Source organism: Prunus mume, linkage group LG6 (genome assembly GCF_029339155.1).
Source record: "Prunus mume cultivar Tortuosa linkage group LG6, ASM2933915v1, whole genome shotgun sequence".
NCBI lineage: Eukaryota > Viridiplantae > Streptophyta > Magnoliopsida > Rosales > Rosaceae > Prunus > Prunus mume.
This window is the reverse complement of record NC_142703.1, coordinates 16,046,764-16,063,283: the sequence shown is the minus strand read 5'-3', so window position 1 is coordinate 16,063,283 and position 16,520 is coordinate 16,046,764. Positions and strand designations below refer to the sequence as shown.

The 16,520-nt window shown below is 35.8% G+C and overlaps 1 protein-coding gene across 1 annotated transcript; it reads right to left on the bottom strand.

Moving 5' to 3' along the window:
• Positions 1 to 8,077: 8,077 nt before the first annotated feature.
• Positions 8,078 to 8,709, bottom strand: LOC148916251 (signaling peptide TAXIMIN 1). Its single transcript, XM_089054642.1, has one exon. The coding sequence runs from the start codon at positions 8,447 to 8,449 to the stop codon at positions 8,216 to 8,218; it is 234 nt and encodes a 77-aa protein (XP_088910768.1). The 5' UTR covers positions 8,450 to 8,709; the 3' UTR covers positions 8,078 to 8,215.
• Between the last annotated feature and the right edge of the window lie 7,811 nt (positions 8,710 to 16,520).

The following is a 16,520-nucleotide window of genomic DNA, read 5'->3' as shown; positions in this document are numbered from 1 at the left end:
TTCAAATAAGCTTATTTGAGGGACACCCCTTGTAGGGCCCATTCTGGATTGTATTTCACCAATCCAAACCGTCTATTTTGTAGATACTCATTCAAAGATTATCTTTACAAAAAATCACTTGAATCCGATATCATTTGACCACTCAATTGAGTTCTTGAAATTTTATTACTTTCTTGAAGCACCGTGTTCATTGATTTTGTAGGACACAATTGGATGTCGAAACGGTTTCTGATTTGTCTAATTTTTTGTAAAGATGATCTATGAATGGAGACCTAAAAAATAGATGGTGTGGATCATTGAGAAAAAAATTGTAGGGTACTCTAAATGGCATCTCTCAAATAATTTTGAGGGATTCCTTAATAGAAAGAACTATATATATATATATATATATAGAGAGAGAGAGAGAGAGAGAGAGAGAGAGAGAGAGAGAGAGTAGTGTTCATGCCCCCTAAGATCCAAACCATGATATCTGAATAAACGTGTTGGATGAAAGCGTAAGGTTTTAAAACTAGGCGGAGGACAAATCACACATGTAAACCGCTTTGTAGTTTTGTGCAGCGACAATAAATTACCTGATACAAAGCAGGAAAGGCAAGGTCTTAGGCCATGTTCTTGACATCTGTTGGGTTCGGAAGTTGATTTAAATTAAAAAATGTGTAGGCTAGGCCACGTGTGCAGGACTAGACTAGGTTAAATTGGAAATTACTAGATTTAATGTGAAATGTCTCCCAACTTAGAGATCTGTCTTATCCCCGCTAATCCTTTAGATTAGGAGACAAGACCTGATTTCTACCGGAGTGGTAAATGTTCACTTGTAAAGTCTTCCCGATCACCCCAAAGCTTCCTCCTCCTATACTCCTCCTATAGCTAGCAAAGGTTGAAATTTATGCATCCAACTTTGTTTTGTTTTTTCGCTGTCGTGAGATCAGTTGGGTTCAGAAGTTTGATATAAGTTAAACTGTGTGAGAAATGTACTATTAATAAGCAAACTTGTCGTCATCACTCTTGTCGTCATCAATTCTAGACAAGCGATTGAAGTGACTTTTGAATATGTGTTCGTGATTCTGTCGAAGCCTCTTTTGGCCCCTCCTCCCTTTCATTGCGAAGTTAGACTCTTCAAAGGTGACATGCGTGAATCAATTTAGTTTTTCTACAAAAGCGGCCACAATGTCTTGACCAGAAACAAAAAAGAAAGCGGCCTCAAAGTGAGACCCAACGTGATGCAAAAAAATGGATCACTTGAAACAAGTACAACCCTATAATCGTGTATTTTGTTACTATCTACATTTTATAATCATAATCGTGTATTAATATAGTGACTCTATAATATAAGCTATTTATTGATTTCTTCTAACACGTACAACCCTCACCACAAAAATAAAGTAGAAATGCGAGTATAAACTCCCAGGCGCGCTGGGTGAGTTTAGAGGTGTAGTTTGGACAGCAGCAAGTGGACTTCAGCTTTCTTCCGAATTGGGACCCCTCAGTTTCAGGGGCTTCAAGTTCAACTATGAAACCCAACGGTGGTTGAGCCCAATTTAGAGCCCCCTTTAGAGCTGCTTTCAATGGCCGAGTTTTCAACACCTTCAACTTCAACCTCAAAATCACAAAGCTGCCCCCTATAATGGCTCAAATTGAGATGAATTGTGCCATTCATGCATTTACAAATTTACAACATGAATTAACTAATACAGAAGCAAGGTCCAGAAAATAATGATTTTTTTTTTTTATACAAGCGATAATTTGCTTTAAATTAATCTAAACTATGGAGAAGGGAAATTGGAATTCGAATGCAAAGTGGAGAGCCCATCCACTCTAGTTAACTGTCAATCAATCACCATATGTGTATTTAGTGAGTTTTATTCCTTGGGTGTTTGTCTGTGTGTACTTGATGCAAGTACTGTTATAATGTACTAACATAAACTTTGCTGTTGTTATGAAGATGGCATGGAGGATTCTATACCTGTCATGATGTGATTCATTAACCCAGATGCAGGTACTCGACATGAATTGTGGATACTAATAACTATGAAATCTTGTACGTTGGGCTCAACTATAGGGTCGCTATAGAAGAAGAGAGAGAGAACAGAGGGAGAAGATGGTAGAGGAGGAGACGGAAGGGGAGGGCTGAAAACCACTTCAACAGCACTGCCTCAAAAACGATGCATTCCACTCAAATTAAGAAGTAGACTGAATGAACGACGTCGCTTGGTTAAAGAAAACCTTAGAAAGATTATAAACCAAAAAAAATAGCACGGTGGTTTGTTCTTCTTCTTCTTCCCGCAGATACGTGTCTCACAACGCCGCAAAGCGACGTCGTTTTGCCCAAACTGCTAAGATAAACCACGGACCTCCAAGCCAAACTCAGGGCTGCCATGGGGTCAATTGACCCCTTTCATCCCTTGGTGCGTCCGCCCCTGACTGGAAGACCAAGCGAGACAGGAAGAGAAAAAATGACAATTTAAGGCATTTACTATCAAGTTTTATGCGATTGTCTTCATGTTGAGGATTTGTGTAGCATTATGCCAAATGCAGGAGATAGAAAGATTTTACCAGACCAGAGGATTGTCCTTTCGGTTTGGTAATTGAGCTCTTTTTATTACCAATCTTTCAGCCCTTTGGAGGTTTGTCCTTTCGGTGAAGCAGAAACTTAATTTAATGATTCACCTTTCTCTTCTCCTTCTCATTCTCATTCTCATTCAGGTTGTGCTTTTTTCTTTTTCCAAAAGATCGAAACAAATGTTTACATCATCAACCAATAAATAAAAAGGCCACACCTCAAAATGGATCTGAAGCTAATTACCATTCACTATTTTGGTATTATTGTTACTATTAATATCTTCATTCACTATTACATGTGAAAGAAATCTTGAATGTTCAAAGTGCTTGTTTGTTCATTTTGCTGGTTTTGACTCTAAGAGCTTAATGAACTAATACGTCAAAGTGCAAACTGAAACTTAGTCTCATGCCTTCGCTTTTTGTGCGGATTTCATCACCAGTTGCAGGGGAATACAAAAACAAAAGATTAAAAATAATAATATGAAACCCTAAATCCCATTACCCCCATCCCATCACTCGCTAGCCATCGCCACTTCTCTCTCTCACCGACCCAAATGCCCCTTCCCTGAACCACACCATCATATCACACGCCTCTCTCTTACCCACAACCCAAAATCCTACCCACCTTCATTTCTTGGCACCCAAGGTTGTCTAAATTCAATGTATCTGCACCCTTTCTTCTCCCATTATACAATACTACTGTAGTAACCCTAAATACATCTTCCATTCAAATATAGCCACGTGTAAATTTTTGTACAGCCAGCCCTCCCCTTCCGTCTCCTCCTCTGCCATCTTCTCCCACTGTTCTCTCTCCCCCTCTCCTTCCCCCTATGTTCTCTCTGGCCTTCGAGAGCAGCGTGGGCGGCCCTATCTTAAATACCTTGAAATTTTTCTGGTCACTACAAGTCTCCCAACATCGGTCGCCGTGATCACTTTCTACACACCGTGTGCAAGCTCCATCAATATTATCACTCCCCTCTTTACAAATGAATTCAGCACCAAACTACAAAATGTTCACTTAGCTACTTATCTTCTGATGTTTCATTGCTTTAGAGGAATGCATTTAATGATATATTGTAATTCTAAATTGTTAATGGGGACAAAATGGTCATGAAAAATGTGTATTTAATGTTGGTATTTCCCCAAACTTTTCCATGAGGAGGGAAAACAAAACCCAAGTTGGGAGGATGACTTCACTTTCCCCTCTACTTTCCTATGGGCCAGGCAACGATTTCCTATGTCTGGACTTACCAAACATGGGAAAGGATTTCCCATCCCAACTCTCCTTTCCCATGAACCAAACGGGGCCTTAAGGTTTTCCCCGGAAAGGTTTTAATGAGGCCACTTGGGACATGCCTCTGCTATGTAATTCCTTCATTCCATTTGAATACAATCCGATTGTTTTCTATCCCAAAAAAAAAAAAAAAAAACTAAATTGATCAGAATCTTTTTAAACAAAGGAAACAGTTTTTAAATCTTTCATAAGGATCTGATAAAACAAGATTTTCCTGGACTCATGTCCCTCTTTCTAATTGGTTGGAGGTCCAAAATATTTGTTGAAAAAATGGCCTCAATCCTTCATTTGAATGAATGCGTTAACTAATTTATTTATTAATTAATCTGCATCAAAAAGAGCAAATTAATGACGACAATTGAAGATTCCAAGACTCCGTAATGATTCAAACATATCATCTCGAAGTGTCCAAGTTCGCAATAAAAGGGAGAGGCCAAGAGTGGCGTTTGATTTTTGCTGTCACCCCTTCAGTATCGGCAATCATTTAATTTCCTTTTGCTGTTTCCTTACATTTGATTTTCTCTTGGCCTTTCCCGTAATGATTATTTTTCCTTTCGCTGATAGAATCCACCTCCTTTTACTTGTCCCTAAAACTGTTATCCATCCATACATGCGCGGAAACAACGGGCTCTCTCTCTTCTCTCTTCTCTCTTGGACTTAAGTGCATCAAAGTCCCTGTGCATTAGTGGTTGCATGTCGGCTTCACTCTCTCTCTCTCTCTCTTTCTTCGACTTAAGTGCATCAAAGTGAAACTGAAACTTAGTCTAAGTGCATCAAAGTGAAACTTAGTAATTCCAAACATACAATTGTCCATCAATCCCCAAACTCAATAACTCTAATAACTAACAAATACATACGATTCAGGTTACCGTTTCTGCCCATTTACAAAATCTTCTTCTTCATAGCCTATTTATTCGTAGTTGCTGCATTGATGAGGCTTTTATTTATTTATTATTTTTTTAATTTTTTAATTTTTTGATTAGTGAGGAGATGGGAGATCAAATTGCTACCCTTTTTAACATTGGAAACCAGCAGGTACCACAGTGGTGGTCTCCCCCTTCTCCCCTGCTTGACACTCAGGTTAGAAACCCTAAGGGTTTTTTCCCTCACAATGTAACGAAAAAAAACATTTATCTAAATCATCTCGATTGGTGGCTTTCTATCTTGAGATCTTTTGGGTTGAGAACTTGATTGAAAAAGTATAGGCTAGGCCACGTGTGGAGGACTAGACTAGGTTAGCTTAGAAATGACCAGATTTCGTGTGAAATCAAAGAAGAACATGGATATTGTCTTCGCACTTGGATGGATGAATTATTCATAAAAAATTGATGCCTTAAAGTTATCCCCACCCACTCATCCTTCAACTTAAGAGACAACATCAATACTTTCTCTTGATTGCATACTATCTTGGATGGATATTTAGCTATAATCCAAGCTAGCCTAGTCTAGCTGATTTCTACTAACTCTAACCCTCAAGCTTGCTCTTGTCCCGATAATTTTATTTTAGAGTTGCGTAGCATGACATGAGAATAAAATTAAAATAAGCCTTAGTTGCTAAGTTTCATTTTTTCGATGTAACTTGCTCTTGTCCCTGTAATTCTATTTTAGAGTTGCTTAGAATAAAATAAAATAAAAGCCTTTGTTATACTGGATAACTGAGGCTTATTTTTATGTATTTAGCCTTTAAGCACTTTGGTGGGATAAGATTAGTTCCTCTGCAAGTTTTTATTTTTATTTTTTAAAAAGGCTTTTGAGCAGTGGCAGATCTAGGAGTCTATGGACAAAGGATCACATTATAAAAATTCCAAAACAATTATACAAAGAAAATAATACTAAAATATAGAATGATAGTACTTCCATTCATAATTCATAACGAAATCAATACGATAAGTTAAAATTGTCCACGCCGAGTTTTTATCTTTTAAAAACATTGCATTATAGTTTCGTTATTAATACAAGCAAAAACATCCCTCTCAATGCAAACAATATCTCATCTACTTCAATTAGTCTTGCACTTGAACTTCCCGGATTAGACGGAGAATGATTATCCGTAGATAATTTTCTTTTAAAGAATCATTCCACAAATCTACACATTAATTAATTCAATTAATCATTAAGTTTTATCCAATTATCATATGAATATGAAAATATAGTTAGTAAAATATAGAACATAAAAAGAATAAATAAAATACGTATGTAAAAATAAAAATGAATAGTTTAGTTTAATTTATTTTAATTAAAATTTGCAATATATATTATTTTTATTTAATAATATGTGAAAATATATATAATATGTGAATTTTGCCTGTATTATTAAATTTTATAAAACAATACATATATTAAACGTGAAAAATACATATATTCATGTATAATATGTATGTTGTATAGAAAAATACATGTATAAAAATATTTACATATATATAATACGAATATTATAATTGAAAATGTTGACTAGGCTTTTCAGTATAATCTGGTCATCGTTGCCATTGGTTTACCTTGGACACTACAAAGATATATGGGCTAATAATTAATGCACGAAGTAGGCCTAGGCACGAATCGGTTCGGAACGGTAGAAGGCTCTTCCGTTAATCAAACCAAAGACTTCGATAGACCATTTTCTCTTCCATTAACCAAACCAAAGACTTCGGTATACTTCGGATCGATTAACCTAATATTTGATTTGTTCGCCGGTAATACCGTAATAAAAATATACTAATAAAATACAATTTATAATACTTTCACATAACATAAGTTCTTGAATAAATACACCAAATCATCCTTGTCAAATATAAAAATCCAATAGTCTAATTCATCCAAGTACAAAGTCAAATAACTTAGTCACTATATCATTCAATATATACTCAAGATATATTGGGAGCCACTTGTGTTTGTTGTTTGAACATTTGGGTGTTATTTTTACTGAATTCTCTACATTTATGTAAATGATTTTGAATTTGTTTTGCTTAGGGTTCTTTATTTTTCATGCTGAATCCAACCATATAAAGAACATAAAATTTGGATCAATGGTTGGAAAGTTTAGGCTGATAAATAAGTGATAAAATGGTGATAATGCAGTGATACAATGGTGATAAAGAAGTCATACAACACTGATAAAGGAGTAATAGAAAATGCTGATTGTATTTATCTTTGGTTTTTTGTTTTGTATTTAAATAATAGAATAAATATAAATATCGGATCGGTACGGGTTCCGTCGGGGTTAGGAATATTGTTTCCATTAACCAAACCAAACATCTCGGTATGAATCGAATCGAAATAATTAAAATTAAAAAATAATTATTTAACCAAACCAAACCAAACCATCGATACGATACGGTCGGTACGCGGATAATTCAGATGAAATGCCCACCCCTAGTACGAAGTGTATAGATTTTTGCGCAAATATTTTATGAGGTTTTTCTTGGTAAGTTGAATATCTTTGTCGCAAGCGCCGGCACGCAGATACCCCAATCCGAACCAAATAACAAGAGCGCCATGTTTAACTTTAAGTTTTGACTGTTCCCATGCAAAGTGAGTTCATTTCCCGCGAGTCACAATACAAAAATTTAGCTCATCCATCTTCCCAAAATTATAAATTTAGCCCATCCCCACATCTAAAGTAAAGCCCACTATATTTTCTTCTCTAATTTGTTTATCATTGTTTATTACTTTTATGATTCTTCCATAATTTATTTCTCATTGTTTCAATGGTTGATATTACAATTTACAATTAATGAACCGAAGTACACTTTTAAAATTAGGTTTTCGGAAGAAGTACTAAATTTGAATCTTCCCCTTTTACTCATCAGAAGGAAAAAAAATATCCCTAAAATGTTAGAAATTATAGGCCTTTATATTTTCTCTCAAAATAGCAGCAAGTTAAATTTAGAGGGGCAGACGTGCATGATATAAGTATTGGCATAAGTATTTTAACAACCCTCTATAGGTATGGCTACATAAACCAAGGTAACGAGATTCTCTTTATTCTTCTACTAGAGGGCCACACGTGCATGATATATATATGTAGTCTTTCAAGGAACATTCTGGCTTTGAAGTCATCTCCTATTCTTAGCTAGGTAGCCCAAATCTCTATGCGTATGTACATCACACATCGGGATCATTGTATTTTGCTTTAGCAAATCCAGTTGTTTCACCAAAAAAAAAAAAATTCCAGTTGTTTCCAGGTTGAATTCAAATCAAAATTAAAGGTAAGAGGGAAAAAAAAAATCTTGGCAATAGTTTTAGTTTTTTATTTATTATTTATTTATGAATATAAAACACCAAACTCAGTTATAAAACTAAACTAAAATTAAAAAAAATTAAATTAAAAATAATAATAATTTGAACACTCTGAATGAGATGAGATTAGCAGGGGATTTGAGAAGTGAACCACTCCATCACATGAATTGGGGCTTTGACCAATTCCAGAGCCAACTCCACGACAACCGTCACGCACAAACAGCACGGACATATGCAAGTCAGCAACAATCCGACGATCCAGATAACGATGCCGACGATGGAGAGGATGAGGGAGAGGAAACCAAAAGGAAGGCCGAGCAGAAAGCCCAGAGGCCTGCAATCACCTTCTGAAGAGCACATTTTCTCGCACTTTCTTTCTTCTTCTTTTTTTCTGGGATTTTGGTTCTTCAGCAGCAACTGCTTGAGAGAGAAGAGAATGGAGAGAGACTTGTTTAGTAATGGGAGACGGCACACGCTGTGTGTTGTATAGTTGGAAGTTTCTTGTGCTTTTCTGGAAATAGTTATAGTTACTTGGACTAGGGATACCAGTCCATGACTTTGACTCTATTAAGACAATTTCATTGTCTGGGATAAATATTATTCATCACTTGAGATTCAGAGAAAAATATTCTTGATCATTTGAGATTAAGAAATAAATATTTTTGATCACCTAAGCTACAAGCTACTGTATGTAAACTTTTTAAATGAAGTAGAACGATGTAATTAAAATACAACATTACTATTTGTCAAATTGTCATCACCAGAAGTAGAAAAGATACAATCCCTACAGGAGCAATATGCAAAAACTTTCCATATATGCACCAATCAGGGAACAAAGCATACACAACAAGGATACAAAAACAACAAAACCAATACAAACAAAGGCCAAGATAGGGTAGAGCAGTACCCATATCTATTTATCTAACATAGTTAGGCACTCTCTAACGAGCAAACTGGACAAAGCCAGAGTAAATTGCAAGAATAACTAACCATAATTCATTGAAAATAGGTTAGCTGTAATATTCTTGAAGATCTGGGTACGTGGCTGGCTAGGGAAAAAGCGGTTTGAGCAGTGCAATTTTGTACTGTGTCTGATAAAATGCATTATCCTCCTGCCAGAAATACATGACATCGCCAGCAGCAATGCCTCTCTCCTTGACAAAGACTCTCCATTGTTTTGCCTGGAAAACTGGTTTTTTGGCCCTGCCCTGTCTACCAGATAAATAGAACACATAGACCTTACCCGTTTCGTCTAAGACTCTGATTGGGACATCATGCTCTGGATCTATTTGGGGCAGGAATTCAAGCATGCCCTTCGTCACTGCTAATCTTTGATTGACATCAGACGGTGTCAACTCTTTTTCAAATCGATTCATCTCTCTGGGGCCTCTACAAAGTTTGAGCACCAAATTAAAGCTGTCGAGCTCCGAACGGACGTAGCTAGCTGCTTATGTTGAGATGAGTTGATAATATTGGTGAGATGCATATGTAGAGAGACATCACTCTTCGTTTTGTGAGAGCTGAGTCAAGGGCGGAGCTAGAATTGTAAAATTAAAGGGGTCGAAGTAGAAAATACATAAGTATTCAATAAGTACATGTTTAGAGCTAAATATTTCTAATTTAGTCATGTCTAATTTGTTTTAGAGGGAACTTTAAATTATAAGTGGTTTATTACAAATTTTATATGTTATATATAATATAATAGAGGAGAGATAAAAAAAAAATTTTGGAAAGGGGGAGGGGGCACTGAAAGGGCTGCCACTCCAGTCTAAGAGTGGCTCTGCCACTGGCTTAGTCATTTTCTCTGAGCAAAAATTCATTACACAAGATCACATATGTACAACCATAGTCTAAAATATCGATAATATCGATGATATTATCGTTTTTTCGAGTCACAGATATTTTGGAACATATCTATACACATATCGTATAAATATCAATAATATCGACGACATTATCGGAAAATATCGATGTCGATAATTTCGCTCACACTTTAACAATATTTTGTCAAAATATCGCTATAATATCGAAAATATCGATGTAATGAAAAAAGGAAAAAAAAAACATAAAGCACACATGCAAAGGTATTTGAACCCTTGCCATTTCACACCTCCAATGCCTTAACCATGATGTTGCTTATGTTTTTGTGATAATATGGAAAAGGGAACTCTATGTGGTACTAAGTCACTTATGTATCTTATCATACAATGTATAAAGGGTAAAATATTGTAGTAAATCGTTATATATAAATGATTATGGTGTGTTTAATCTTCTTTCATCTTACTACATATTTTCTACACTCACAATATTTGTCAACTTGCTATATAATCAACTTAAATCAGTTAAACCCATCATGCAATCCATTTCCTTCCAATTTTTTGTGATAAACTAATAGATAATTGACTAAATAAACATCCTCCAAAGTTTCAATACAAATTTTCAAGTTTTTCTTACAATTTTCGTAGCCTTTATTCACTTTTTATTGATATTGATAATGTAACGATATTTCCATTAAAATTTCTGTGTTTTTGGACTATCGATATTTCTGATACCATCGATATTTTAGACCATGTGTACAATAGATAGTCCAAATGATTTTGCATAGGTGGGGCCCAACAGCCCCAATTAGGAAGCATAAGTCCGCAATGGTAAATCAAATATGTGATGTAAGCAAAACGGACTTACATTTATATTTATTCAAAAACAACTAGAGATCGATTAGGTAATGTAGCTATTTATATTATAGAAGGCCTAATTAGGGTTAAGGATCTTAAAAGTATTTTGCAACTTGTGGCAGGACCCTAATTAATTCTGAGAGGTGATGAAGAGAACTTCAATCTAAACATGGTCCAAAAGAGGTGATGAGGAACTTCAGTATGAAAACAAAAGTACATTACAAATTAGATAGGGATCTTAACCGCATCCATAGGAAAGTTACTGAATCATGTACAAGAGTTATTATAATTATGCCCTATTTTTGCTAAATAATCAGCTAGCACATTAGCCTCTCCGTAAATATAAGCAATTGTTACTTGAGAAATGAGAGAAAGGACTCCTAAAATTTAACTAAGGACTTAAGAGCATGATTGTTGCCCAAACAAACAACCCCCCAAGCGGTTATGACCAAAAAAAAAAGCGCCCCACGCGTCGCTTCTTTCTGTCTCCCCTATGTCTCTTTTCTTAAAAAAAATTTCTGCAGTGTACTTGAACTTGAATTGGGATCCCTTTGTCTCCCCTTGTCGTATCTAAAACGCGTCCCGTCCCCTCCGCTTCTCTCTCTCTTTGCCATGTCCATAGTCCATCCAATAAAAAATAAAAAGGTATATTTTGCACTTCAAACTGGATATGATAAGTGATAATTAAGAAGCATACATACATACATACTTTGGCTAATTAAGTTTCTGAAAATGGAGAAGAGATGGAGGAGCCTTCCAAGCATGGCGGTGGTCACCACAAGTCTGTCAAAATCGCTGGCGTTCAGCACTTTCTCAAAACGGCTCCATCTCTTCAGGGGCTTATTTCAGTAAATAAAAAAAGAGTGATTAATCGAAACCCTAATTCTCCAACACCAACGCACCCACTTCCCCTATTTCTCTCTTCCTCTTCTTCCAGCGCCGCACAACCCTTTCATCTCATTTTTTTTTCTTTCATTTTCATTCTTTCTTAGTTCTTCTCTTTGTTCCTTCATTTTTGCTCTTGTCTAGCTCTGAAATTGTTCTCTCTTCTTTTCTTCCTTCTTCGTCGTCTTTTCTTTCCCATTTCTTCTTGTTCTTTCTCCCTTGCAATATTCACTCGGTGTATCCGAGAAAGCAGAGGACAAGAAAGGTTTGCAATAGAGAAAAGAAAAACTCAATTTGTAATCTTTAATCCATGTTTTTTTTTATTCGTTTCCAAGTTTTCATTTTTGCAGGTACATTCCACAGGTTTTGAAGAATTTGAAGTGGAATGGTGAATAATTTCTTGGATCATTTTAATCATTTGATTGATTTTTCCTCAAGGTTTGTTCATACAAATTATACGACTCTTCTTTTTTTGTTTAAAACTTTCGTTAATGTTAATCTATTAATTGTTGATATACTGTTAATTAACAGTGGCTGATCCAGAAAAGAGGAATCGTTGAAATGCTTCGTGTGCTGCAGTAAAATAAGAAGAAACGCTTCGAGATTTCTTCTGTAAAGCTGTGTTCGAGTTGAATGGATGTGGGTTCGAAATTCGAACTTTGTATAGAAGAGAAAAGAGGGGAAGAAGAATAATTTGGATTTAGGGAGATTTTGAATTTTGTGTTTTGTGTGTTTTTTTAATAATTAATAATTGAAAGTATTAGGGGCGGATGTTTGCGCCTGTAATAAAGATCTTTAATGTAATCTGCCAACGTGGCAACACAAATAGTAAGGGCGGATCTTTGAGATTTTCTACCCCTAAGAGCAACTCCAGCGAGGAGTCCAGCCTCTGTCTAGGGGGAGAAAAAAAAACCCCAATTCCAGCGATGAGCCCGAGTTGGGAGTGGGACCCATGAAGACGGGCTGGCCCGAAGGCAGCTCTAGCCAGAGTTCGAGCCCGGGATGACGTTAGCGTGCGCTAACGTCAGCCCTGCGCTCCACCAACAGCTAGAAGACATGTGTCGTCATCTGGGCGCTCCGATCGCTTTGCTCTCCTCCAATCAACGGTTGGGCTTTTTTTTGCTATAAAATTATGAAAAAAATACCAAAAAATTCTAGAATTTTTTTCTATAAATACCTACAAATACTCTTCACTTTCAACACTAAATGCTCATACATTTTCTTCTACTTCTACTATTATTTGGGCTTTTTTTTGCTATAAAATTATAAAAAAAATCAAAAATTTTATATAAAAAAATACCAAAAAATTTAGGAATTTTTTTCTATAAATACCTACCAATACTCTAAACTTTCAACACTAAATCCTCATACGTTTTCTTCTACTTCTACTATTATTCACTTTTTACTCAACATTTTATTCACTTTTAAATTGTTTTTTTATTTATCATCTTATCCAAAAAATTTATTCGATTGAGATATGAGTTTTATAATAAATATTGACACGTATGAACTCAAAAATCTTATTCGAACATATTATCCAAATTAATTGTTTAGATAAACAAATTTGTGAAAAAAAAACTAAAAAATGAATAGTATTTGCCCTTTGCCATGGCAATGGGTGGAACCGCACATTGCTTTTTGCAAGGACAGCTACTATTCATGTGAATAGTAGCTGCCCTAGTTCCCCCATTGCCATGGCAAAGGGCAAATGAGTGGAGTTGCTCTAAATAGAGACGAGTGTATTCTCTTTCCGCCCCTCCTCCTCATTAGGGGCGGTTTTGCAAGGTATCTGCATCTACAAGTAGTGCTTTTAGAGGTGAATATTAAATGCCCCAAGTACTCTTTTTTCTGGTAGTGAGAATTTTTTCTTGATCCTATATTAAACTCAGGTTTAAAAGCAAAATAGAAAAGTTCCTATCGCAAACATTACTTTAACAGGGCATGCAAAAAGTTAAAATACTTTATCATCAATAATAATTTTTTTTTTTTTAAAGAACTTTGTTCAATTTCTCCTAAAAAGCAAAAACTTGTTGTAGGAGTAACCCATTACCAACAACATGGGCGTTCTTAGCAAGAATTATTGCAGTAGGATAATGACTAGGAGGATTTGAAGGTAGGAAAAGCTGAATTCTTCATAAATTTTCTATTTCAATGAACTGACTCTTACCAAAGTTGTGTTTGCCAGAAACCCCTCCTCCAAGTTTCTGACTGGGATTGAGAGGAACATGGCGGTGACGTTCAACACTTACTCAAAACGGCCATTCTCCATCTCTCTCTCTCTCTCTCTCTCTCTCTTCTTCCAAAGTGGGGTGGGGTCACCTTTTCCAAAGTCCAGTCTTAGTTTGAAAACTTACTAAAGATCACTTCCTTAATCATGTGCGTTTTGTCAGTGAAGCTGGCAGAGGATATATTTTGCTGTGGTTTTGTTTTGTGATCCGATCCTTTGCTGGTTCTGCTTTGTATTGTACTGCTTAATTGGTGCGTGTGTGAGCTTGTGTGTATATTATCACATAATTGCCAATAAAGCAATAAAGGCCGACAAGGTAGTCCTCTGGATATGGAAAAAAAACCATATGCATGCACAACAAACGAGTCAGACAAGCCTAAAAGAAAAGCCAACATCAAACGCGTTTTGGATTCAGAGCAGGGCTTTGACTGGCACACGCACACACGGTAGACAAGCAATCTTAGGTCAGACAAGCCTACTTGGGCTTTGACTGGCAATCCTTCATTCTGTACATCTAATGTAAGTATTCCTTTTTGTTGTGTGGTGTGATCCGATCCTTTGCTGGTTCTGCTTGGTATTGTACTGCTTAATTGGTGCGTGTGTGATCAGAGAAAGAGATTTACTGTACGTATTATTTTTCTCCTACTGGGTTTTGCCTTGCCTCCTTTAGATTTTGATGTGATGATATATCTCTTAATGTGTACGTCGTTAGAATATATATTTGCCTTGCCTCCTTGTGATGAATTTGTCGCAATGCATTTCTTTTGTCCCAATGTAATGAACCGCAAAAACCCTATAATTGGATGTAACAATACTTATGGATATACTAAAATACCCTTCATGATATTACAGTACTGTTTGGATACAGTTGCATTTTAATTTCTACCCATTATTATAATAAAAATAAAATACCCACTCATCAGACGCAAGCATGGTGGTTTCCTCCATGGCCTCCGTCTCTCCTCCATCTCCTACACTCCTATACTCCATCTCTTCCATCTCTTCCATGGTGCAAGGAGACTCTGCGAGTTGAAAATTTTATTTTCAAAGCTGCAAAAGATTTTAGAAGATGGAGAAGAGATGGAAGAGCAGCGTCTTTTTTCTTTTTTTTCTTGGTGAAAGAGTAAGATGCGTTTGATGAATAACTTCAGCAGGTTCTCAATTTGCCGTCCGTGAATAACTTATGTAGTTCTAAGTAGTTCTGATTTGAAAACCCTAGCTAGCTACCCCTCCTCCAGGTCACATTTCACTCTTCTGCTTGGTAGCTAGTGCGTTGCTATAAGCTAATTAAGTTTCTGGATATGATTAGTGATAATTAACAAGCATACATTGTTGCCACCCAAATCCAAGTGATGATTTGCAAATCTCGGTCCGAGTCACTGGTGTCTTTTATAATCCAAAGTGGGGTGGGGTCTTTGTTTGTAAAATTCATCTAAAGTTCACTTCCTTTAACAGGCGTTTTGTTGTTTTTTTTTTTCATTTTAACTAGTACTAATTATTTTGATAATGGTTTACCATTCTCATTAAACATCTTGACAATGATATAATGGCTAGTTTGTTAAGCAATTACTAGTCCGTAATTAAGTTGTATTCTATAAATAGAGCTACACTGTTCATTTGCACTTATCAGAGATTAACAGAGACAAGAAATTTCCAGAGGTTTCTCAGATTCTTTTATTTCTTCTTCTTCTCCCACTTCGTTCTTTGTTCATGAGGTTTCTCATATATATACCATTTACTAGTGAATTATGCGGCATTAATAATAATATGCACTGCACACCAAAGTAAATATATAATTAAGTTCTGCCAACATATGTCCTAATCCATTTAAGTTCTGATTTTTTTTTGGTCGATATATTTAAGTTCTGATTTGCAGATACTTATGGTGATTTGGGGCGGCGCCACTGAAGGGACTATAGTCATTTATAAAGAACTTTGTTCAGTTTCTCCTAAAAAGCATAAATGTTTGTTGGTAACAACATGCTTCTTTAATTGGCTTTGCAAAACAAGAACAAAACTAGACAGACGAAGAAAATATTCAAAAGAAGAAGTTTCATTAATTGGTGTGCAAGCTTTCTGGTCAAATGCTTGTCATGAAAATGGAACTCCCATGAAGGCAAGTATCTGCATCCATATCCTTGTTTTCCACTAAGTTTGACGTATAACTTTTTTGGTTCCGCAATTTATGGGACGCTATATGCGATTGTGAAGGACTTTTTAGCGAATGTGTCTATGTGCAGACTACACTAATTATCCATTTGTGTGCCCAACAACTACCATTTTTTGTGTTGAATTAAAACAAAAATTAGCTTGTGCGATGCATTAATGACATTGTTTTTAGTGTAAGTAAAGTGACACATGTAATGAAGAAAATAAAAAAGGTGCAAAGGAGAATGTTAGACAGAAGATTGTTAGCATTTCCATAATTCTAATAACTAACAAATACATACGAGTCATATATGTTACTGTTTCTGCCCATTTATTAAATCTTCTTCTTCATAGCCTATTTATTCATAGTTGCTGCATCGATATTGAGGCTTTTATTTATTTATTTTTCTTTTTGAATTTTTTGATTTGTGAGGGAAGGTGGGAGATCAAATTGCTATCCCTTTTAACATTGGAAATGTAGCCGCAAAAATTGTAT